Source organism: Macaca thibetana, chromosome 15 (genome assembly GCF_024542745.1).
Source record: "Macaca thibetana thibetana isolate TM-01 chromosome 15, ASM2454274v1, whole genome shotgun sequence".
Lineage (NCBI taxonomy): Eukaryota > Metazoa > Chordata > Mammalia > Primates > Cercopithecidae > Macaca > Macaca thibetana.
Genome location: NC_065592.1, coordinates 31,026,338 through 31,051,779, shown reverse-complemented (window position 1 = coordinate 31,051,779; position 25,442 = coordinate 31,026,338). Strand labels below are relative to the sequence as shown.

The 25,442-nt window shown below is 45.5% G+C and overlaps 3 protein-coding genes across 3 annotated transcripts in view; 1 reads left to right on the top strand and 2 right to left on the bottom strand.

The window, feature by feature from the left end:
- Positions 1-769: 769 nt before the first annotated feature.
- On the bottom strand, positions 770-8,808 carry ACTL7B (actin like 7B). The gene is made up of 2 exons (XM_050759555.1): positions 8,208-8,808; positions 770-2,159 (listed from the first exon to the last, which is right to left on the bottom strand). The coding sequence occupies exon 2, from the start codon at positions 2,113-2,115 to the stop codon at positions 868-870; it is 1,248 nt and encodes a 415-aa protein (XP_050615512.1). The 5' UTR covers positions 2,116-2,159; positions 8,208-8,808; the 3' UTR covers positions 770-867.
- A 7-nt stretch (positions 8,809-8,815) lies between these two features.
- On the top strand, positions 8,816-10,336 carry ACTL7A (actin like 7A). The gene has a single exon (XM_050759553.1). The coding sequence runs from the start codon at positions 8,906-8,908 to the stop codon at positions 10,211-10,213; it is 1,308 nt and encodes a 435-aa protein (XP_050615510.1). The 5' UTR covers positions 8,816-8,905; the 3' UTR covers positions 10,214-10,336.
- Positions 10,337-15,108: 4,772 nt separating this feature from the next.
- ELP1 (elongator acetyltransferase complex subunit 1) overlaps positions 15,109-25,442 on the bottom strand; it is a 65,436-nt gene continuing 55,102 nt past the window's right edge. Inside the window, exons 34-37 of the mRNA XM_050759532.1 lie at positions 24,706-24,833; positions 24,077-24,231; positions 21,000-21,075; positions 15,109-15,650 (exon numbers count right to left, since the gene is read on the bottom strand). Coding sequence (XP_050615489.1) covers positions 15,583-15,650; positions 21,000-21,075; positions 24,077-24,231; positions 24,706-24,833 — 427 coding nt within the window. The 3' untranslated portion in view covers positions 15,109-15,582. The remainder of the gene's footprint in view (positions 15,651-20,999; positions 21,076-24,076; positions 24,232-24,705; positions 24,834-25,442) is intronic.

Here is a 25,442-nt window from a genome sequence, read left to right as displayed (position 1 = left end):
GCCACCTCGCCCGGCTATTTTTTTTGTATTTTTTAGTAGAGACGGGGTTTCACCGTGTTAGCCGGGATCGTCTCTCGATCTCCTGACCTCGTGATCCGCCCATCTCGGCCTCCCAAAGTGCTGGGATTACAGGCTTGAGCCACCGCGCCCGGCCGAGAGTACCTGATTTCTAAAGGACCTTCTGGTTCCCCTGACATCCTCTGCAATCAGCAGCTCTGCTTTGTAACTCTGGAAAAATAGCTCCAATTTTGGTTGCGGTTGAAAGGGGTACACCCACAGATGGGTAGAAATGGCGCTTCACACTCAGGAGATGCACTGGCACAGCCTTAGGCTCCCACATTGAGGGTGGCAGGCACTAGAGGGAGGTTAGGGAACCTGGAGTGATCAAGCAGTGTTAAGGTTGGGAGTACTTGTGAGCAGCAGAAACAAGAGACTGGAGTCGGACACCCAGCTGTGCGTCTCCTCCAATCTACTGCTAGGTGACCCAAGCTAGTCCCTTCATCAGAGCCAACCCCCTTAGTTGAGCGAGCGATGAGGCACGTCTGTTGGATCAGGTTTTGAACCTGGAGGTGCTAATAAAACAGGAGGCCACTTTCCAGGCCCTGAGATGATGTCACCATCATGAGGCAGGCAGAGGGGGTGGGACCAGTATGGTAGCCCCTTCCTTACAGCCCACACCTCCAGTGCAAAAGGTGCTGCCACTTCTAAGCCCGACTCCCCCCAACCCTCTGCTATCAGATTGAAGCAAGAAACCCAGACTAGACAAGAGTCATTTCAGAGTAAAGCTTTATGTGAAATTCTGTAAATGTGTACAGAGTGGCCTGCGGCCACCTGTGCTGGGGGCCTTGTCTGTGGAGATTCCGAGGCTCAGCACTTGCTGTAGATGGCCATGCTGCCCCGCTCCTGAAACTCTTCCTTGCTGACCCAGAGCTGTTGGAAGGCCTGCAGGGAGGCCAGGATGGAGCCGCCGGTCCACACGGAGGTCTTCCTCTCAGGAGCTGCAGCCACCGCAGGGCTGTCCCCGGGGCAGAGGAGGCTCAGCTCCCTCTGGAAGCGCTCGGGGAAACCATCCAACATGGTGCAGCCGCCACACAGCAGCACGTTGGCGGCCATCTCCTCCTTGAAGCCCGTGTCCTGGCAGCGGCCCAGGCAGGCAGCCGTGAGCTCCGGGAGGCCTGGCTGGGTGCTGCCCGCCAGGGAGGGCTGGAAGAGCATCTCAGAGCAGCGGAAGCGCTCCTGGCCAATGGTGATGAGCTTGCCGTCCGGGAGCTCGTAGTCCACGCGCAGCTCCTCCGGGACCAGGCCGAGCTCCTCCTCGGGCAGGAAGGCCGCATAGCAGCACTTCTTCTTGATGTGCTCTATGATGTGCAGGTGGTCGTCTGTGAATGCGTGGCCCGCCTCATTGAGCAGCTGCATCAGGTAGTTGGTGAGGTCACCCCCAGCATAGTCGGCGCGGCTGGTCAGGCCCGGCAGCACGTCGCCCTCGGAGATGGGCACCACGTGCGAGACGCCGTGCCCGCTCTCCACCACCAGCCCCGAGGTCTTGCCGTACGAGTAGATGGACAGCAACGACTGGGACGTCACGTGCATAGCGGGGATGCCGAAGGTCTCGAACATGAGCTCTGCGTACTTCTCCCGGTTGCTGCTGGGGCTGAGCGGAGGGTCGGAGACCAGCACAGCGTGCTCCTCGGGCAGGATCTTCATGGCCGTGCGGAAGATGTACTCCCAGATGTCCTGCACGCAGTCCCAGTCCACCACGATGCCGTGCTTCAGCGGGTTCACCAGCTTGAGAGGTGTCTCCGTGTTGAGCAGCTCATGGCCCACCAGGGTCCCCTTGCGGGTGTCGCCAGCGTCGGCCGCCTCGGGGCAGCGTTTTCCCACGGTGGAGGAGATGAAGTAGGTGGGCCTCGGCTCTCCCGCGTAGCCGCACTTGCAGTACTGAGAGCCCAGGTCGATGACAACCGCCTTGATCTTGCGCACCTTCCTGGGCTTCATCTTGAGCTGAGTGGCCGCACCTGTGTCCCGGAGGCCGGCGTCAGAGCCTGGCCGTGTTCCTGCCTCTCCAGGGTCACCCTGAGCCGTGCCCAGGGCCATGGGGCTGTTCCTTGTCGCCATCTGCCTCTCTTGCTCCCCTTCTCACATCCACAGCCTAGAGCTCCCTGGGGAGAAATGAGACACCCCCCCCCCCCCACCCCCAGTAGTGCCATGGCAACCACCTGGGATTGTGATGTCACTCAGGGCTGGTCCATTCAGGCAGCGGGGGGAGGGCTTGGCTTTGGCCGACTCTTGGTGTGTCACCCCCATCTCTGTAACTCAAGTTTGCTCCAGGACAGAGCACGTGTTGGGAGTTTTAGAAATCCAAGCACACTGGGGTCTCAGAGGTTTCTGCTCAACCCCCTTGCATTTCCATGCCTAACCTGCTCACTACTGGACACCTTTCCTCTTCTGCCTCTTGGTGGAGAGGGCCTAAGTATTTGAGCCCCTCCAGTAAGGCAGGCACTGCACTAGGTACTTCACTTGTGTTGTTCTGCAGGTAGGCAGAGCTGAGGAAATGAGGCTCCGAATTCTAAGGACTTGCCCAAGAGCAAACAGCACTTGGGGTGTTTGTACCTTAACCCAAATTCATCAAACTCCAATGCACTAGGCCCCCTTGACCGCCCCAAGAGTTCTTTCCTCCCTTCATTCAACATTTACTGGAGTACGTAGTAGGTCCCGCCCAGTGCAGCCTGCCAGTGATAGATGATAAAAACCCAGGCCACCAGCAGTGCCCAGTCTAGACAAGAAAATGGAATGGGTGCCGGTGGGTTTGCAGGAAGAAGTCTACTTGGAGAACTCATTTGAGACCGGCAGTCAGAAGGTGCTCTAGAGAGGGGGTGATGCTTAAGTTGAATCCTGGAAGAGGTGTAGGTATTTGTCAAGTAGTTAAAAGGAGGGGAAGACATCCCAGGCAGAGAGTACAGCTTGAGCAAAGGCTCAGATGGAGGCACAGTGAAGAACTTCCCGCAGTGAAAGTGTTTGGAAAAACAGATGAAGCTAGAGAAGTCACAGAGCCAAATAGAGAGGGCATCAAATACCAGGAGTAGGTTTAGACTAAATTGAGGAGAGCCAGGGAATCTATGAAGACTTTAAGCAGGGGAATGATCAGATTTGCTCTCTAGAAAAATGTTAGAAAGGGCCAGGCGCAGTGGCTCACGCCTGTAATTCTACCAGCACTTTGGGAGGCCAAGGCGGGTGGATCACGAGGTCAGGAGTTCAAGACCAGCCTGGCCAAGATGGTGAAATCCCATCTCTACTAAAAATACAAAAATTAGCCAGGCCTGGTGGCGGGTACCTGTAATCCCAGCTACTTGGGAGGCTGAGGCAGAGAATTGCTTGAACCCAGGAGGCAGAGGTTGCAGTGAGTTGAGATCGCACCACTGCACTCCAGCCTGGGACAAAGACTCCATCTCAAAAAAAAAAAAAAAAAAAAAAAAAAAAGAAAAAAGAAAAAGAAAAATGTTAGAAAGATTGGCATTTGGCTGTTATGTAGAGAATGGATGGGAGGAGCAAGACTAGAAGCTGAGACCTGAAACAAGGCCACTGGAGAAATTCCGATAAGACTTGAAGGTGGCCTGACCTAGGGCTGTGAGAGTGTGGAAGCAAGGAAGAGCCTGGTTCTAGAGAAATTTAGAAAGTAGAATAGAATCCAATCTGTTGTTTCCCCAACCATCCCTCACTTTAATCCAAGCTCTTACTCTGGCATTTGAGGCCTTCCCTCATGGGCTCCTGTGATGTGGGATGTGAGGCAGAGGGAAGGATGAATCCCTTACCTGGACCCGAGCAAAGAAAGATGGCTTGTCATCTAGAAAGGACCAATTCACTAGAGTGCCAGAGGGACCTGCAACTTAAGCTGCCCCTTCCCACTCCAAAATCAAAAAGGCAGATTAGGGCTTTGGTGGTGAAGAGTCAAGAAAAAAAGGGGAAGAGCAGCAACTGGGCCTGAGGAAGTTTTCTGGGAGAATTAAGACAAGCAGAGGTGCCTGAGGAATTGATTAGGCAACATGCATGGGAGAAAAAGAGTTAAGAAATACTGCCATGGAGCATGTAAGAATGCTAATGAGGAACGTGTGGGGATTTTTGTTTCCTGAATTTTTGTTGGTTTGTTTTTGAGACAGAGTTTCGCTCTTTCGCCCAGGCTGGGGCGCAGTGGTGCAATCTCGGCTCACTGCAACCTCCACCTTCCAGTTTCAAGGGATTCTCCTGCCTCAGCCTCCCGAGCAGCTGGGATTACAGGCGCCTGCTACCATGCCTGGCTAATTTTTGTATTTTTAGTACAGACGGGGTTTCACCATGTTGGCCAGGCTGGTATTGAACTCTTGATCTCATGATCCACCCGCCTCGGCCTCCCAAAGTGCTGGGATTACAGGTGTGAGCCACCACACCCAGCCTGCTGAATTGTTTCTTGGAACATGGCAGCATTCAACTATATTATTTGGGTAACAACTTTCTAAGGGTTACAATTATGAACATCATGACCCAGAAATGCCCTGTGGTGGGATCATGAAATCACAGAAGCTCAGGATTGGACCCTTCAGTTCCCTCTAGAACATCCCATCCAGCAGTCTGACATGGACAGCTTACCCCGTTTTGGCCAGCCATGAGTGATAAATGTTTTGTCACACTGGATTGGCATGTGTACCTCTCTGAAGCCATTAATTGGTCTTGCGTCTACTCTTGAAGTTCTACAGAGCAAGCAAATTCTTCCACGACAACTCTTAGGCTATTTAAAGGCAGTGCTCATGGACTGCCAGAGACTACTTTTTATCCACTCCTTACGGAAAGACAGTACAGAGCAGAGGGAAGACCAAGGAACTGGAATCCAGAGACCTGGGTTCAAACACAGATTTATTATTTATAATCTGTATGACTTTGTATAAACTACTTGAAATGTCGTTTGAATGTGATTACCATATTGCTATGTCCCCTCACCAATTTGACCCATATCCATGGCCTCCGGGTTTCTGCCTTGAGCTGCTAAGTGGATGGTGGCACCACAAACACACACATGGAATGCAGGGGGAGGAAGGGAAGGCATGTGCGGGGAGAGAATGAGCTCCATCTAGGGCATGCTGACTTAGAGATGCCCAAAGGCCACTAGGCTGTGGGACACTGGGCTGGAGCACGTGGAAGGGGAAGCATTCGGATCCAGATTTGCCTGCTCAGTAGCTCATCTCCCCCTGAAGACAGCTCCTCTCCCTTCCACCTCAGGGAAATGGGCACAGTCTTGGGACCTGAGTGTCCACACTGGGGTCTGAGCTGTAAGAAAGCAGCTCAAAGTGCCTGTTTGGCAAGGATCTTCTTTGTTGAGAGCTCCTGACTCAGGGGTTCTCCAGCATATTCAAGAGTTGGAAAGGCTGTGGTGGACTCCGGTAATTTTTAAGAAAAACTACAGGTGATTCATGAGAAGAAACGCCACACCAGATTTTCATTTTTTCCCTCCTATAGCTGCTAAACTTCCAGGGGCCTGGCTCACCTCTCCTCCAAAGGTCAAGGGCGGGTAGTGTCTCAAAAATTGAAGCCAGGAGCCAGGATGCACCTCAGGGATAAGTGTGTTCTTTAATCTCATCTTTCCATGTTCTCTCCCTCCACTATAGAAGAGAACCCCAGGGTTGGCCAGGCGCGGTGGCTCACACCTGTAATCGCAGCACTTTGGGAGGCCGAGGCGGGCAGATCACAAGGTCAGGAGATCGAGACCATCCTGGCTAACACGGTGAAACCCCGTCTCTACTAAAAATATAAAAAATTAGCCAGGCGTGGTGGCGGGCGCCTGTAGTCCCAGCTACTCGGGAGGCTGAGGCAGGAGAATGGCATGAACCCAGGAGGTGGAGCTTGCAGTGAGCCAAGACCCCATCACTGCACTCCAGTCTGGGCAACAGAGCGAGACTCTGTCTCAAAAAAAAAAAAAAAAAAAAAAAAAAAAAAAAAAAAAAAAAAAAAAGATGACCCCAGGGTTGCTTTCAAAAAGGAGTCATCCCATGGTTTTTTTGGTTTTTTTGGTCTTGAGCCAGAGGACTAAAAGTATGTGTGATCCCATTAGAAAATATGGCCCAACATATTTTGAGCAATATAGGGTGCCTCTCCCTAGAGGGACCTCACTAGGGACCCCAGGGAGCCCACACAGACCTTAGCTGATGACAGTTGTGGGGGGCTGTGTGCTAGGCAGTAGAGGTTTGGGGCACGGTGTCAACAGTCTCTGCATTCTTCCATCATTACCGCTAACCGTGTGCTGACCCACAGAGGGAGAGAAGAGGCACAGAGGGTAACAGGAAGCTTAGGGGGAACAGGGTTTTGATTGGGGGTACCCAACATGTGAAACTGAGAGGTGAAGAAAAGGAGGGCAAGTGTTTCGTTGGCTTTTGCTCAGAGAATGTGAGGGGAGTCCCTATGCTCAAGGACCTTACAGACTAGATAGAATAACTGCCTTACACTAAGGCATCACCTCTTCCACACACAAATGCAGAAAGGGCAATGACAGATGATAGATGGGCAAGCCTGGGCAGCCCAGGAAGAGCAAACGAGTCAGAGCATGTCAGGCTTGGAGTGTATTAGTGAAGAGGGAGGCACAGGACAGGTGAAAGGGTCCTCCAAAGGTGTCCACATCTTAATCCCTGGGACCTGTGAGTATATTAACTTTCATGCCAAAAGGGATTCCGTGGATGGGAGTAAATGAAGGAATCTGAGATGGGGAGAGTATTTTGGATGGCCTGGGTGGGGCCAATGTAATCACAAGGGTCCTTATATGGGGGATACAGGAGGGCCAAGGGCAGAGAAACAGATGTGACAATGATAGCTGTAGTCTGAGACTCTAAGTCTTTTAAGATGGAGGAAGGGACATGAGCCAAGGAACACAGGTGGCCTCTAGGAGCTGGAGAAGGCAAGAAGAAGTACTGTCTCCTACACCTCCAGAAGAAATACAGCCCTAAAAGAACCTTAATTGTAGTCCACTAAGAAGAATTACGAACTTCTGACCTCCAAAACAGTAAGATAATAACTGTGAGTTGCTTTAAGCCACTACATCCATGGTAATTTGTTACAGCAGAAACAGGAAGCTAATACAGGCTCTTCTAGGAGTCCAGGTTAGTGAAAAGGTACCAAGCAGCTATAGATTTCTCAAAATTCAAGTAGGGTTTGGGGAGAAAAAAAATGGAGGGTTTTAAATTACATATGCCTTTGGTTACCATATACAGAACTTTTGAAATAAAGTCAAACAATCTGAGTTGTCCATGCAAATCCCTGAACAGCAGAGGCAATTAAACTGTTTTTCAGGCAGCCAGGTATCGAAAGTACTTTCCTATTTTTCCTTCAAAATTCCATGCCATGATCTCACCCACTAACCAATGAAGCAAGAAACTGAGATTTTTGTCCCTGGGATGACACCTTGCTGCCCCCATCAGATAGTCACAAACCTCATGAGACTGGACTTGGTCCTTTTCTTCTCTCATACCCCAAAGGAACTGAAAGAAGGACCCAGAGCCTCTCTAAAGGAGAAAGCCCATTATTGTGGTGACTGCCTTTTATGAAGGGCTGGGATCAGGTTCAAGGTATGGCATCACATAAGGCTGGATTCTGCCCTGAGTGTGGCAGGCATCCACACCAATGTGTCCAGCTTCAGAAATGGCATGCAAGATGGTGGCCAAGCAGCCCAAAAGATGCATACTAGGTCCCATCAAGCTGTGTCCCAGCACATCCTTGGGGAGGAAGCCACAGTCGGGAGAGCTTGGCTACTCCTGGTTGGATATCCTTGGATGAGCTACGCACCTACAAGCCTCAGTGTTGTCAGTGGGATTTTTTAGGGTCTAATTTCACTGCCTAGCCAATGACCCTGATGAAGGCACAGTAAGTGTACAAATGTATATCCAAAAATAATTCCTCTTAAGGTTGTTCTAAGTGTCACCCTTAGTGCCCTTGACATAGTCACCATAGCAGCAAAGGATCCCGCTAACATCTAAATCAGATGGTGTCGGTGCTCTGCACCAAATCCTCTAGTGCTTTCTGACCTTAGGCATGATCCTCGCATTGGCCTATGAGGCCTACCGTGAGCTGCTCGCCTTCCCCCACCCCATCTCATCTAATTTTCCTTACTCCTTCCATGCCAGCCACATTTGTCTTCCTGCTCCTCCTCTAACTCAAGAGGTCAGCAAACTTTTTAAGGGCCGGTCAATACTTACTTTCATTCAGCTTTTTGGGCAACACAGTCTTCAAAGCCGTGACTCAGGTCTACTGCTGTGCTGCAAAGGCAGCCTTGGACGATACAAACATGAATGAGCACGGCTGTATTCCAATCCAACAAGCTGGGGACTGGACTGGACTGCAGCCTGCTGACCCCTGATCTAACTCTTCACACATCTGCCTCCAGTCCCCCGCACCTGCTGTTCCCCTGACAAACACGTGGCTCTCTCCCTCACCTCCTGCAGGTCCTTCATTCAGATGTCACCCTCTCAGGAAGCTCTGCCAAGGCCACCCTAGCACTGCCACCCTGCTTTTGCTCTTAATGCTCATTTTGGTTATTGTCTGTCACCCCCACCCCCCACCAACTAGAATAAGGGATTTTGTCTGGTTTTTTTTCACCACTGAATTCCCAGCTGCCTTGTATATAGCAGACACTCAAGAAATATTAATTAATTGAATAAATCAGTCTTGTTACAAAATTTAGGAAAAGGGGAGCCATTTCAAAAACAATATCCCAAATGTACCCTAACACAGGATAAGGGTTTGCAATATCTAGAAAGCCCAGGTCACCAGATTACATCATAATTAGTGATGTCATTGTTGGGAAAATTCTCAGGGTATCCTCTGATGTAGGCCTTTCAGGCCTTGAATCCAGTGGGATTGAGAACTTTCTAAGAGTGGTGCGGCTCTTGACAACATGTGGGCTCCACCGGCAGCAATCATGGGGGATGGGCCCGCCAAGAAGGTGGGTAACCAGGCCCCCCTGCAGACACAGGCCCTCCAGACTGCCTCTTTAAGGGATGGTCCGGCAAAGCGGGCCGTGTGGGTCCGCCGCAGGAGTTCAGAGCCACAGGAACCTACTGAATCAAAGGCAGCCAAGGAGAGGCCCAAGCAGGAGGTGACCAAAGCAGTGGTCGTGGACCTGGGCACTGGCTACTGTAAATGTGGCTTTGCCGGCCTGCCAAGACCCACCCACAAGATCTCAACAATGGTGGGCAAGCCCTACATGGAGACCGCCAAGACTGGGGATAATCGCAAGGAGACATTCGTGGGACAGGAACTCAACAACACAAACGTTCATCTCAAGCTGGTTAACCCTCTGCGACATGGCATCATCGTGGACTGGGACACAGTGCAGGATATCTGGGAATATCTCTTCCGACAAGAGATGAAGATCGCGCCGGAGGAGCATGCGGTCTTGGTTTCAGACCCACCGCTGAGCCCACACACCAACAGAGAGAAATATGCTGAAATGCTGTTTGAAGCCTTCAACACTCCTGCGATGCACATCGCCTACCAGTCGCGCCTGTCCATGTACTCCTATGGAAGGACCTCCGGCCTGGTGGTGGAGGTTGGCCATGGCGTGTCCTACGTGGTCCCCATCTACGAGGGTTATCCTTTGCCCAGCATCACCGGAAGGCTGGACTACGCAGGCTCTGACCTGACAGCCTACCTGCTAGGCCTGCTGAACAGTGCGGGAAACGAATTCACCCAGGACCAGATGGGCATCGTGGAGGACATCAAGAAGAAATGCTGCTTTGTGGCCCTGGATCCCACTGAGGAGAAGAAAGTCCCTCTCAGTGAGCATACGATCCGCTACGTGCTGCCGGATGGGAAGGAGATTCAGCTGTGCCAGGAACGGTTCCTCTGCTCAGAGATGTTCTTCAAGCCGTCTCTCATCAAGTCCATGCAGCTGGGCCTCCACACCCAGACCGTGTCCTGCCTTAACAAGTGTGACATCGCCCTCAAACGGGACCTCATGGGGAACATCCTGCTCTGCGGGGGCAGCACGATGCTCAGTGGCTTCCCCAACCGTCTGCAGAAGGAGCTAAGCAGCATGTGTCCCAATGACACCCCGCAGGTAAACGTGCTGCCTGAGAGAGACAGTGCCGTGTGGACCGGTGGCTCCATCCTGGCCTCACTTCAGGGTTTCCAACCACTGTGGGTCCACCGCTTTGAGTACGAGGAACACGGGCCTTTCTTCCTCTACAGAAGGTGCTTCTGAACGGCGATGAGGACGGCCGCTGCACTGGCAGTGCGTACCCTCGGCGGGGTGAGCGCACTCCTACACACAGGGGTGGAGCCGGTGCTTATTCCTGTAGCATTAAACACCCCTCATATGCCCCTCCTCAGTGTGTTTCTCTACTTCCTGACTTCATGAGAACAATTTCACACATGCGGCATCTGCCTTAAAATATACATTTCCTAAAACAAAAGCAGGAGTAGGGGGAGGATGAACGAAAAAGGACATGCATTGTATGTGGATTGCTTAAACATTCACTTGCTCTAAAATTATGCTGTCCCTTATTTTGTGCATTCCCCACTTTAGGAAATACTTTATGGTTAAACTCTGCGTGGAGAGGGGAGTGCAATGAAGATTAGACGGTAAATGCTGTTGGGGCATATAAGCAGTTCCCTTTCCATCAATGCCAGTAGGAAGCATGCTGTAACAGTGCAACCTCCCACAAAGCATCAGTGTCCATTTCACACTTCATCAGCAACCCGGACGGACTGGAAAGAGCTGGCAAAGCTGTCTGAGCCCTGCTTTAACAGGAGTTTCTTTTAGTTTCAACAGTCATTTATTGAGACATATCTCAATACCAGTTCTTACTAAGCCATCACGGCGACTGGCTGCTGAAGCCTAGCATATTACAAGCAAGGCATATGTATGTGCCTTAAAGGGCAACTCTTCAGAGAACAAGTGCCATACAGATTTCCCTTTTTAAAAACCGACGTAAGATTGATCTTGGGCTATCAGCAGAGAGGTTAGGGATTGAAGCTACAGTCATTCTCTAGACACTTCAAGTAGTAGCTGACCATCTCCCAGCAGACTGGATTCTCCATCAGCCTAAAACACACACAGTTGGAGTCTGGGGTGTGCTCAGGAGAGAGGCTGCAGGTTCTGGGGCTGATGGTATGGGTCTGTGGGAGGCTGCCCTATGTGGGTCATTCTAACCCAACTGGGAGCCCAAAGGAATACAGAGACCCTCAGTAGCCAGGGAAGCCCTTCCAGGGCCCAGCGAACTCTATGGTGTTCCTGCAGGGGGAGTTTGTAATATGAGCACTTTAAATTGGAGATTCTTTAGAAGAGCCCCCAGTACATTCTCTGTCCTGTCTTTAAAGTTCAGAATCTGAACACCAGTGGGTGCATAAAACAGTGGACGGAACATGGGCTCTGGACTCTGTGGTTTGAAACACTATTTTGCTACCACCTAGGTGTGTGACTTTAGTTTGTCTGCCTGCAAAACTGAGTATGAATGCCTACCTCACACAGCTGATTTGGAAAACAGTGAAAAACATCTGAATACCAATACTAGACTCCTGGAGGTGCTCACAACAGCCAGCTAGTATCTTTAAGTTTCTACCTCTTATGCAGAAGGCCAAAAGTCTCTTACTATAGTCCTTAGTCACACAGGCACTCAAAGGCACGCATTCTGCATTTAGAGGAGAGCTGGCACCTCCACCATCTCCAGGGAGAAGCCCTCCAGAGCCGCCCTCACAGGTTCCAGGTTTGCCTACACAGCCTTGAAAGGCCTAAAGTACCTGACCCTGGATCCAGGCCTGGTGAGTAGGGACATCTTTACCTCAGTTTCTGCCCAAACCGCTCTACTGTCAACCCATGATCATTCACTGATGTGCAAGCTGAAGTCTGGTTAGTTCTTAACCTTTGGACCTCTTTGGCAGGGTGGTAAACCCATAAACCTCTTCTTAGAATAATGTCTTTAAATGCGTAAAATACAGTGTATGATTACAGAGGAAACCTATCTTATAGAGATATGCTCTATCTACCGATCCCTTCGGGATGTATGAACCCCACGTCACAGATCCCTAAAAAGGCAAGGGTCTTAATGAAGAGGAGAGTTGGGAGGTGGTTCTGGAGGATGGGCGTCTCCAGGCCTTCTTAGGTCTCAATGTTCATTTCTAAATGAAAAAATACCAATTGAAGGCTGAGCAATTGTGCAGTCTTTTTCAAAGCACCTTATGAATGTTCTCACTTGATGCTCACAAGTATGCCCTCGCAGAAAAAGAGAATTTCCTCATAAAAAGCGATAGTTTTACTAAGTATTTGGAACTTACCTTAGCACAGTAGTTCTCAAGTGGGGGCAACTTTGGCCTGTAGTGGACATTTAACAACGTCTAAAGATATTTGTGGTTGTCATAACAGGGGTGGGAGTGTGTACTACTGGCATCTAGGGGTTAGAGACCAGGCAAGTCGTTAAAGATCTTACAATGTGCAGGGAAGCACCTCCCAACACCCAAAGAAAGAATGACATGAACCAAAATGACAACAGTGCTATTGAGAAACTCTGCTTAGCTTGATGGGCACACACAAGACTGAAGAAAAGCAAGGCTCAGTGAGATTAAGAGACTTTGTCCAAGACTGCTAAGAGGGTTGGACACATGGCCCAAAGCCTTGTTCTTTCCTTTATACCAACCCAACAACTGTTGTTCTTAAAGGTCTGGGGACTTTAGAGCCAGTAGGAATAGTGGTGGAGCAGCCCAGTGGTAAGGGCCCAGGGAGCACAGAGAACACAGAAGCACGAGAATCCAAAGCAGGCCTTCAGCACTGCCAAATGTTACCGAATTAGCCTTGCCTGATCTCCAGCCTCGTGAATATGTACAGCTACCTAGCTCCTAAGATGTATTTGCAGCCAGTTACTAATAAATATGACAAACAAGAAAGAACAGCCAAAGACTCCCCAGGGCTTGTCCAGGCGGTGCTTCTAGAGAATATGGGAGTACAATAACCAGCACAAGAAGAAGAACAAATCTAATTTTGCTTCTCAAATTTGCAGTCACCTTAGGTTACTAAGCATTGTCAGTTTTACTTATTTTTAAAAACACCCTCTTCAGTTATTGCTATGACAAATCTCTCAAATGTGTATGTATATATACATGCATATATAATTAAATTTAAAATATGCAGCAGGGCTAAGAAATTGCACCAAGCTACATCCATAAAGGCATATAAAAATTGCTCCTAAGTTTTTTTTTTTTGTTTTTTTGTTTTTTTGTTTTTTTGAGACAGAGTCTCATTCTTGTCCTATCCAGGCTGGAGTACAGTAGCATGATCTTGGCTCACTGCAACCTCTACCTTCCCAGGTTCAAGTGATTCTCCTGCCTCAGCCTCCCAAGTAGCTGGGATCACAGGTGCCCGCCACCACGCCTGGCTAATTTTTTTTGTATTTTTAGTACAGACAGGATTTCACCATGTTGGCTAGGCTGGTCTCAAACTCCTGACCTTGTAATCCACCCACCTCAGCCTCCCAAAGTGCTGGGATTACAGGTGTGATCCACTGCAGTCGGCCTCAGTTTTTTAAAAAGCATAAATTTAAAATGCACTTTGAACTGAAGAAGACAGTCTTCTGCAAGTTCCCTCTTGAAGTTCCCTTTAGAGCATCTGAGCAAAGCTATCTGACTCAATGGAACCAAGAAAAGTGAAGGTTTTACCTTATTGCAGCATGAACTTGCTTTGGGACAGAATCCAAATTTATGTACTCTTTTCTAAAACTTGACAGAATCTTGCCCCCAAATTAAGCATTCACCACTCAGAGGAGTTCTCTCCTTTCCTCATACACTCGGTTTTCCCCCATGAATTCTTCTTGGCTTTGCCTCAATTTGGAAGGTCTCCTCCTGCCTGCTTCTTCTAAAAATGAACAAAATTCAATCCTGCTCAGATGACAGAAACAGTAATTGATAGTAATTTGCATTCAAACAGATTATTTCTTGCTGCTTCAATACATTATTTAAGGAAACTGAATGTCCAGGAAAATTCACACCATTATCAATGAACACATTTACTTCTATTTCCAATCTATCAGCATGGGTCCCTTTACAATTATCCAAAGCAAGAGCACTATAATATATTCAAATATAAGCTACCATGCTTATTTACCCATGCCAAAGAGTGGCTACAAAGTACTTGCAGCCTTTCAATATTGGGCACTTAATTACAGCAAATCCATGTAAGTCAAAAAGTAGATTTCAAAAGTAAAGTGTATCTTCTTCCTCTTCTTTTTAAAAGCTATTATTTTGTGAAAATGTTTAAACATACAGAAAAGTTGAATTTTACAGTGAATACTCCTAGATTGATTCTGTAGTTGACACCTTGCTATACTGGGAAAGGTTTCTTAAATTACAATTTTGGCTATATCACTTCTTTGAGGATCAAACGCAGCATTTCCTGTTTGTTTATGTACAGTGCTGTAGTTTGGGCATTTGTTTCCCTAAACCTCATGTTGAAACGTGATCACCAATGTTGGAAGTGGAGCCCAGTGGGAGGTGTTTTGGTCACGGGGGCAGATCCTACGTGAATGGCTTGGTTCCATTCTTGGGGTAATGAGTGAGTTTTCACTCTATTAGTTCCTTTGAAAGCTGGTTGTTTAGAGACACAAATGGACTAAGATACACAGTCAGGAAGGTCTGGTTCTGATATTTAAAACATGGAAGAATTTTTAATTAGAATGAAGTGGGCGTTTTCTAGACTCACCATAAAAATAAAATATTCTCATTTTGAGACAGTTTTTTTTGATGCGGGGGTGGGATGGAGAATTGAGTAAAAGAGAAGTCAGTAAAGCACCATAAAGAAAAATAAATGAAGTGGCCTAGACGCTAACAAAAATATCTGAGTTAAAGAAACAGCATTTGGAGAACAGAGAATAATTCACAACCATGCATGCCATACAATGCACACTGATCACTCATACCAAACGTGCATGATATTGTTTAGAAATTCTAATCTGTTCCAGCTCTAACATTGCTAACTCTCTAGCAGAAAATACACAGGCAGTAAAACAGTCCCTGTAGACATTGTAATTATAGGAGGCTCAGCCCAGTTATAACTGAAAGCACATGACCTGGTAAGATGTTACAAAATAACAGCTGTCAGCAAAGGAGGGCTTATAATTTCAAAGGATACTTTTTATTCTGCTTTAGTTTAAGGTGACAAGAAGCCATTTAAGTGATTACATTTGACCAAATGTAGCACTAATAGCCATTGTAATCTTCTCCTCCAATAAGACAATTTAGAAACATTATTTTACTTGTCTTCACACTTTTGAGGTAGAAACCATGAAACATTAATCTCATGATTACCATAATTATGCTCTCAAACAGCCCAAGTGAAAGAATAATCATTCTCACATAATGATGCCATAATGGTTAAAGCTTAACGTCTTGCTAATGATTAAGATGTATACACAAAATAAAACAGAATTGCTTGTTGTCTGCTGAAGTTCTTGGCAACGCTAAGGTAAGTTATCATTTTACTCTTTCCAGTTCTCAACAGACAGGCCTTAAAGAGCAAGGGGTGGTAGGACAACAGGAATTAGTGGCAATGGTCTTCTCTGTTGGATCCCTCCTAACTGTGGTCACTCAGTCTAGCAGGCTCAGCTTCCACTGGGTTCTTTTGTTGATCTTTGGTGGTATAAAAAGCTCAGCATCTAAAAGTAAGAAAGGAAGGGAAATTGTGACAGACATACCCTTGTTGGAGGGCGCTGAGGCAGTAACTCCAAACTAAACAAACTAGGCAGGTGGGGTTTGCAGCAATATGACCATCAGAGCCAGAGTTAATGTGTCTGCTACCCCTGCAACCTCCAGGTCAGAGCAAACACAGCCTGGAGGTCCTGCCCTGAGAGGAGGGACTGCATTTCAACCTTAGGCATGCTCACTCAGTGATTCAAAATGGAACAATGTTCTGTATTTCAATCTGGTGGGAGGGGTGGTGGCAGCAGTTACATGGCTGTATACATTTATTAAAACTTATCAAGTTGTACACCTGAAATCTCTGCATTTCACTATATATAAAGTCTATCTCAATTGTTAAGGAATAGCAAAATGTGGTAGCACATATTCAGTAAGTGAAGTTAATGGACAGAAACTATGATGAAACTTCGACAAACATGTCGATCAATAAAGATGCCCCTGCTTTAAAAAAAGTAAATGGAGAGAGAGGGTTAGGAAAAGATTCTGTCATTGTAACCTAAAACTCCCAGGCACTCTTTCACTTAGATTTGTTAAGTCTCTTTTCTAACCAGGAATCACATACTGGAAGCAGAGATATGAGAAAATATGTATATATAAGGATTTTCTTTTTCAGCATTATTTATGATAAACTTCCAGCAGTAAATCTGTACATATGAGCTATGCAGGCATGACAAATTACAGTTGATCCTTGAAGGTAGGTTATGGGTGTGGACCCCCGCTGCACAGTCAAAAATCTGCATGTACCTTTTTTTTTCTTTTTTTGAGACAGGGTCTCCTTCTGTTGCCCAGGTTGGAGTGCAGTGGCACGATCATGGCTCACTGCAGCCTTGACACCCCAGGTCCATGTGATTCACCTCAGCCTCCCAAGTAGCTGGGACTACAAGTGTGCACCACCATACCTGGCTAATTTTTGTAGAGACGAGGTTTCACTATGCGGTCCAGGCTACTCTCAAAACTCCTGGTCTTGTTCCACCCACCTCAGCCTCCCAAAGTGCTGGGATTACAGGTGTGAGCCACCACACCTGGCCCCATGTTTAACTTCCGAATCTCCAAAACTCAAGTGCTAATAGCTTACTGTTGTCCGGTAGCGTATTGGCAACATAAAAAGTCAGTTAACAAATGTTTTGTATGTTATATGTATTATATACTATACTCCTACAATAAAGTAAGCTAGAGAAAATATTAAGAAAACAATATTTACTATTCTTTAAGTGGAAGTGGATCATCATAAAGGTCTTCATCTTTGTCATCTTCATGTTGAGTAGGCTGAAGTGGAGGAGGAAATGGTGGGGTTGGTCTTGCTGTCTCAGGGGCGGTAGAGATGAAACAGGTAGGGGAGGTTAAAGAGGAGACAACAGAGGTGGGCACACTCAGTCACTAACTTCACAGAAATACACCATAATTTCTGATGTTTTTGCTTTTCATATCTCTAAGGTACCAATCCTTCCACAGTTTCTTTTAGTTTCAGTGCCCATATCACAGAATCATCTATGTTGTAGAAGAAGCCAAAGGCAGTCTTGAATAATTGGAATCTTTGGAACAAATGTCAATTTATTTTCTGGCACTGCTTCTTCTATGTCATCTTCCTCGTTGTCTGGCACTGGTTTGGAAGCACTCTTCTCCATCAAGTCATCTTCTGTTAATTCCTCTGGTGTAATGTCTATCACCTCTTGAATTTCTCCAAGACCCCTATCTTGACATTCTTCATGCATTACTTTTTTTTTTTTTTTGCCAGATCCACAATCTCTTTCATGATTTCCTTGATAGGCTGTCATAAATCCTGTGAAGTCATGCACATCTGGACACAGTTTTCTCTAACAGGAATTTATTGTCTTGGGCTTGATGGCTTTCACAGCTTTTTCTATAACAATGATGGCATCATTGATGGTGTAATTCTTCTAGACTTTCATGTTCTAGCAAGGTTCTTTTCCGTACGTTTGACAATCCTTTCCATAGAGTACTGTTTGTAATGAGCCTTAAAGGTCCTTATGACCCCCTGATCTAGAGACTGAATTAGAGATGTGTGTTTGGGGGCAAGTAGATCACTTCAACGTCTTCACAGTGTTGAACTCATGGGTTTAGGGGTGGCCTGGGGCATCTTCCAGTATCAAAAGAACTTTAAAAGGCAGTCCCCTTTCTGGCAAGATACTATTTAACTTCAGGGACAAATCGACAAAGGAACCAATCCAGAAAAAGTGCTCTCCTTGTCCAAGACTTCTTGTTGTATGGTACAACCAAAAGCCTGGTAGCTGGTGTTAATCTTTTCCCTTCCAGGCTCAGGGGTTAGCAGCTTTACAGATAAGAGCAGTCCTGATCATAAACCTGACTGCCTTTGCTGCTGCCTCCTGGATGGCAGGAGCTGCTTTTCCTGTTATCTTGATATTTATAAAGCCAAACCTCTTTCTAAAATTATCAAACCATCCTTTGCTGGCATTAAATTCTCCAGCTTTAGATCCTTCATCTTTTTGCTTTAAGTTCTCATACAATGACTGTGCTTTTTCTCAAATCATATTAGTTGCATAGGAATGCCTTTCTCATAGCAATCCTGCACCCACATAAAAGCTGCATTTTCAATACAAGATAAAAAGGTCGTTTGCAAAAAGTACAAGGTTTTCATCCCTGCTGGCATAGCTGCAGTGACAGCTTCATGAATTTCCTTTTCTTTTACAATCATCCTGGCACTGGGTTCATTTATCTTGAAATGGTGGGCAACCACAGCTGCAGACCTCAATCTATAGTACGTATTGAGCAAGTCAACTTTTTCTTGTAATGTCATGACTTTTCTCTGCTTCCTGGAAGCATCACTTGTGGTACTTCCTATAGGTCTCATGGTGTTATTTAAGGTTTACGATATTACATTAAACATGATAAAAAAAATACATGAGAACGCAAGAGATCACTTTTCGCTGCCATATGCAATTAATGGAGACTGTCATGTGCTGCTCATGTGGACATGATTAGTGGTACATGGCATTTTAAGCAGATATTGGTGACACTTGAGCTCACCCACCACAATAGCAACAGGAGGTAGCTACAAAATTATTACAGTAGTGCAGTATGTACTACAGTTAATTTTATGCAGTTATGATTTCATACTACAGCTTTATGTTTGTTTATATTTCTCTCCACTAAATGGTGCCATAAAGATAAAAGAATATCAATACTGGAAAAAGGCTACTTAAATAAATTCACTGTCAACAAGGTCCATACTTTCATAAATAGCAATTAAAGTTGGAATAAGACTATCTTAAAAAAACTAGTTATGAAAATAATGTGCTCTATCTCATTTTTTAAAATTAGGCATAACTACAATTATATTTGATTCCAGACTTAATTTGAAATAAATGCAAAGTATAGACTTTTGGGCAAGAAAGTAATTATTCTGACAAATTATATGACAGCAGGACATGACATATTTCACATTTCCATATTTGAATTTCACAGCACACAAAAAAGTCATTTTTATAAAAATACCTTGAGGGCTTTGCAATTTTTCTAAGGAGCTCTCTCAATCCTTTGATGGTCAAAACCACTTGAAGCACTTATTTTGTCATCAATTGCAACGAGTCCAACCCAGCAGTGATTCAAGTACTTTTCCAACATCATTTTAATCTATTTTATGTAATACTAAATTTTTTTAAGGCTTGCAACTGATCTGCATGGTGCTGTATTGTATCAAAGCAGGAAACAATCAGAAAGGACCTATCAAGTCATTGATTCCGCTTGTGGGGATGTGCGAATATACTCAACTATTGTTAGCTGGGGAGGGGAGCTGAGTAATATTTGAGGGGGACTAATTTTGTGATTAGTTCATCAGTGGCAATTTTTGAATTATAGGAACTTCCCTTTTCCTATACAATCTTGAAACCACAAGGGTAATGATAATGAACACTCAGATAATGAGGGGCTCTCAAATATTACAGAGTGTCTTTAAGGCTCAGCTGGAAAACAAGAAAGTGCTCTTTGAAGTGGGAAAGCCATCTAGAATACCCCGGGGGATGGTGGGACTGACCTGACCTGAAGGTCAGCATCAGGCCAGCAACGAGGAACACAGGAGGCAGAAATCACAACTGGATTGCACTACCGCACAAAATAAACAATGACCAAATGGCCTCAGGTCTAATATAAGTTCCTAGCATCTGAGAAATAAGTGGGCTGGGCACAGGGGCACACGCCTGTAATCTCAGCACTTTGGGAGGCTGAGGCAGAAGGATCACTTGAGACCAGGAGTCTGAGACCAGCCTGGGCAACATATTAAGACCCCCCTCTGTTTTTTTCAATAAAAAAATTTAAGAAAAAAAAAGGAATAAGTGGATGTGTTGAAATTGATACCAAAAGTACCTTGCCATTCTCCAGACAGAAGAGGAGCTAGGAATACAGTAGTTACTGTCTGGATGTATGAGTTGAGCTGGGATGGAAGGTAGCTGCTCTTTCCTGGTAGCAACATAAGCTGTTAAAGTCAAACTGAATTTGAATCCCCACAGGCTACTTCAAATATCATCAAAATGCTATTACAGTGTAGCACTTCGGTGAAAAAAATTTCAGAAAATTGCCTGTCACATGCTAGAAATGCAAGTAACAGCAGTTAAAACTGCTAATTATTTTAGAAACTAATATTCACTTTTCAAAGCTAAAATGCTTGATTGACCCAACTATAAGTAAGGGCAAATACTCAAAGTCCCAAGTTGACCCATTAAATGTTTCTAACCAACTTTCAAAAGAAAGCGTTTAGGGTTTTTAATTTTTAAGGATATAAGTAATCTAATTGAGAATCATCTCCCTCAACAAATAAAACACTTCATGCATAACTAAACAGGAAATATGTATAAAATGCTAATATTCTTTGGATTTGCCTTCAAATTATATTGTCAATTCTAAACATAATAAAAAGGTCCCACTCATAAGCAAGTTTATGAAAATGCCCCCAAGATGCAACGCGTAACTGCCAACAGCCAGTAATGATGCTTCAGAAGAATCTTTTGATATATATGTAAATGTAGATGGTTTAGACTGAAACTGGAACTGTGATGTGCCTTTATGAAAAAGCGTATGCCACATAAAATATTTTTTTAAATTACACATACAATGGTCATGTATGAATTTTCCCACACCAGGTCCCCCACCGCTAGAAGCATGAAACTGATCATACTAAAGATGTGGTCTTAGAATTGAGGAAGAATTGTAGTCAATTTTTTGTAGTGAAAAATTGTATCCAATCTCTCCTTCTACTGCTGATCTTCTCAATACTTACAGAAAGATAGTCCTGCTGCTTAGTACTGTAATATTAAATGAGAAAAAATACTAACCAAGAACAGGAAGCGAAGTCTTCTGTTGTTGATAAGATGCCATGATACTATTTGCAGTAGAATTGGGACCTAGAACCTAAGGAGAAAATAGACTGTATCAGCAAAGATTATCTAATACTTCTCAAGACTGCCAATACCAAAGGCCAAATCCCTACCAGCAGAAAACAGCCTGTCATTTCTACTGGTATGGTGTGAAACATAGTAACTCTCTTTCCTGATGTGATTTTAATTTGCCAGTTTCTCCAGCTGCAACTCAGACCTCTAATTCTCCTTTCTCCCAGAACAAGGTAAAGATAGGGGGTGGGGGAAAAGAAAAGAAACTCTACAATGATATATCCTGGCCTTTTCCAAATGAGCAAGCCACTCCCTGAGGAGCAGGGAAACAGTACAAGAGGCTATAAATACGCAGAGTATCAATTATATGCAAAGAGTTGTGGGAAACAAACATTTTTAGGTTGAAATAAATACAAATATGTGCATACTATGGAGCAGAATGCAAACTGTGCACATGTGCTCCAGGTAAAACACAAGACTCCACAGGAATGTCAAGCCTGCAGCGAGCCTCTGGGCACACCCCTGGTTAGTGCAGACCCTTGGTGGCACACTCTCAAGAGCGACGCCATGAGAAGTCACTCACAGTATCCTGCACATACCACAACCATACTTCACCAATCAAAACCACAATAATAAAATGGATGTCTTAGAACTTAATGTGGGAGGCATGGCAGTTTACACCTGTAATCTCAGCACTTTGGGAGGCCAAGGCAGGAGGATCACTTGAGGTCAGGAGTTCAAGACCAGCTTGGGCAACATAGCAAGACTCCCCATGTCTACAAAAAAAAATTTTTAATTAGCTGGGCATGGTAGTGTGCACCTGTGGTCCCAATTACTCCGGAGACTGTGGTGGGAGGACTGCTTTAGCCCAGGCATTCGAGGCTGCAGCAAGCCATGATGGATCACATCACCACTGCACTCTAGCCTGGGTGACAGAGCAAGAAAAAAAATAAAATAAAATAAGACCTTAAAGTGATCGTGTGATCAGAAGAGAAGACGGAAGGGGACGGCATGGGAGTGGTATCATAAATTATCACCTTCAAGCAGGGCACGGTGGCTCATGCCTACAGTCCCAGCACTTTGGGAGGCTGAGGTGGGCAGACCGCTTGAGCCCCGGAGTTCAAGACCAGCTGGGGCAATATGGTGACACCGTCTCTACAGAAAATTTACAGAAAATTTGAAAATTAGCCAGGTGTTGTAGCATGTGCCAGCAGTCCCAACTACTCAAGAGGCTGAGGTGGGAGGATCACCTCAGCCCAGGGAGGCAGATGCTGCAGTGAGTGGTGGTCACTGCACTCCAGCCAGAGCAACAGAGTGAGACCCTGTCTCAAAAACAAAAACAAAAACAAAAACAATTATCATCAAAAGTACTACAGTTTTGAAGATGATGACCACATTTCTTCTAAGAAATACCTATTATAATCAATTCAAGAGGTTGTAGGGTCCTGATTCCTAGTTGCTTTTATTTCAATGGTTTGTAAAGTGCTTTTACATTCACCCTCTTATTTAACCTTCAAAGCATTCTATTGAAGCACACAGGGAAGTCTTATGCCCATTTCTAAATAAGGAAATCAAGACACGATAAACATATGTGTTTCTAAACAGTGAGCTGATTTGTAATCTCTCAGCTCCAACCCACCCTTCTATCCACTGCTTGTGGTGCTGGGGCTGGGCACCTGAAAGATATTCCTCCTTGCTGTTGGCTTCCCATCATGTCCTGCCTACAGTGAACACCAGAGGGGGAGTACAAAGCTGGAGGATAAACAAAAGATTTCTAGATTTCTTCCTTGATTGGCTTTTTTTTTTTCTGAGATGGAGATTTGTTCTTGTTGCCCAGGTTGGAGCACAATGGCGCGATCTTGGCTCATCGCTACCTCCACCTCCCAGGTTTCAAGCGATTCTCCTGCCTCAGCCTCCTGCACCACCACGCCTGGGTAATTTCGTATTTTTAGTAGAGACGGGGTTTCTCCATGTTGGCCAGGTTGCAGGCTGGTCTCGAACTCCCAACCTCAGGTGATCCACCCGTCTCAGTCTCCCAAAGTGCTGGGATTACAGGCGTGAGCCACCACTGCACCTGGCCTGACTGGCTGGCTTTTCCCCCAGCAGCAGCTATTCCTTCCAGTTTCCATTTACTTCTGTACACTTGGAACCAGCCCCCTCAGAAATGCCAGGACTAGCTGGCTGGCACCCTCCTCTCAGAGGTTCAAGAGTCAGCTCTACAGGGCCCCACTTCCAGGCTTCTAAATTCTAATGATCCCCAACTCCTCCTCCTGTTCCCTCAGGGAGGGTAAAGCTGCTTCCTATAGTTACTATCTCAGTGTCCTTCCTCTGTGTTTCCCTTTTGCCTTGTTTAGTCCTCTAATGCTTATTTAACCAATCCATGTATTAAATTCTGTGATAAAATAATAGGTAGGCTTTTGTTTTCCTTTCTAGATCTTGACTTATATACCAGCCTTTTGAATCCAAATAAAAACTCTTAACAATAGACTTGAGGTATAAGAGAGTGAACAGAGGTATAAATAACAAACAGACGACAATACATTAGAATTCTGCAACACAAAGCTGATTCAGCCTTAAACACAACCAGCAAAGTCCATCGTAACAACACAGAAGTGACAAGTCAAATTTTTCATAAAATAAAAGGAAAAGCAATTGCCTGGGGTCCCTTTAAAGCCTGATCCCATCCAAGTGAGAGGCCGTCTCCGATCCCCTCTTCCCCGCTCTCTCCCCACTCCAACCTCACTGAAGGCCAGGAGCAACTGCGTGACTTTCTCATTTTCTCCATGACACCTGCTTCACCCAGAAAGGAAAATGATAGCCCATTTAACCTACGCCAAGGTGTACTAGTCACTCTACAGGCAAATATAAAATCTTACTGACAGCTTAAACATAAATCTAAGATAATTTAACTACGGCATCTTACGTTTTTAAGAACAGGAAAACTTTTTGACTTGGGGAGGGTGTGAACATAATAACCCATGAAAATGATGAAAAACATGCACACCGTCTTTGAGAAAACTTACAGGGGTAGCTGAATTCTGCTGGGAGGTAAGAGTCCAAATTTCTGGAAGTGACCCTTCTATCAACTGCAGTGTATCTTCAAAGGCCTTCTGTAATTCCTTTCCTTGTTCATCAAACTCAAAGAGAAAGAGTACCTTTAAAATATGGTATATTTCATCTAGAGAGAAGAAATTTGAAAGAGTGGTAAGTTATATTCCCAGCTCCATAGACCAAATCATACCATAGCTTCTATCCAAAGCCAAAAATTTCTATGATTCCACTGCAGGTCCTTTCTCCTACATTATCTTTTTTCTTCCCAAATGCTGGCATAACTAAACACATGTACTACAAAAAGAAAATCAAGCACACTGGGGGGCCCACGCAGAAAGCAGCGTCCCACAATTCTTTATCCTGGCTTAAGCATCTCTCCCAGTTCAGTTAGGGGGATGCCAAACGGAGGAAGGCTTCTCAGTTACCAGCTAAGAAGGGCTGCTTCAGGAATGTGTGCTGACATGACCCTTCCTGCTAAAAGTTCTCATCTTTCCTCCAATTGGGAAAATGGTAGCTTAATCACCTACTGAACTCTGCCTGTCTGTGCTGCCTGTTTACTATTGTTTGGAGCCAAGAATCATCATCAGGACTGAGAATATACCTTTCAGGTTTTCAGTGTTCTGTACCACTTCACTCAGTGCCTCCAGGAGGGCCAGGTGCTCCAGCGGACTGCCTTCTTTGAGGCTGTGCTTCTTCCGCTCTGCTTTTCGGCGATTCTTAGATGATCTCCTGTTAGAAATTACAGATATTTTTAAGCCTCCTGAGTAGCTAGGACTACAGGCATGTGCTACCTTGCCTGGCTACTTTCTTGCAGTTGCTGATCATCCCACACAACTTCACAGTTCTCCATTTCAAATTCCTAAAGCATAATTCAGTTTAAATATATAATACTGGATTGTTTTACATATTCCAAGCAAGACTTCAAGCTCTTATAACTCATACCTCCTTGTAAGTTTTTGGTAACATCTACTGCACCTACCATACGGGTGTTGCATGAATATTTCTGACAAATTACTATAATTGGTAAAAGTGTGATGACTTATTTTACATGTATGGTCTCTTCCAATCCTGATTTTGAATTGAAGAAGCTTGATCTTTTCATTTTTTCAGTGCCTATACCTTAGTCACAACATTTGTTCAAAGCGTAAAATCGGATGTTAATGTAGACTGAGCACTCAGTGGAGGAACTGCCTCATGGGGAATGGGAAAACACACAGGCCGTGAAGCTGAGGAAGAAGACCTTTCAATGCCAAGTTTAATGTCTCAGATATGCTGGGAAAGTCTCTGAACAACTTCCACACAACATTGAATAATATTCTCTCCACTCCCACTACACTG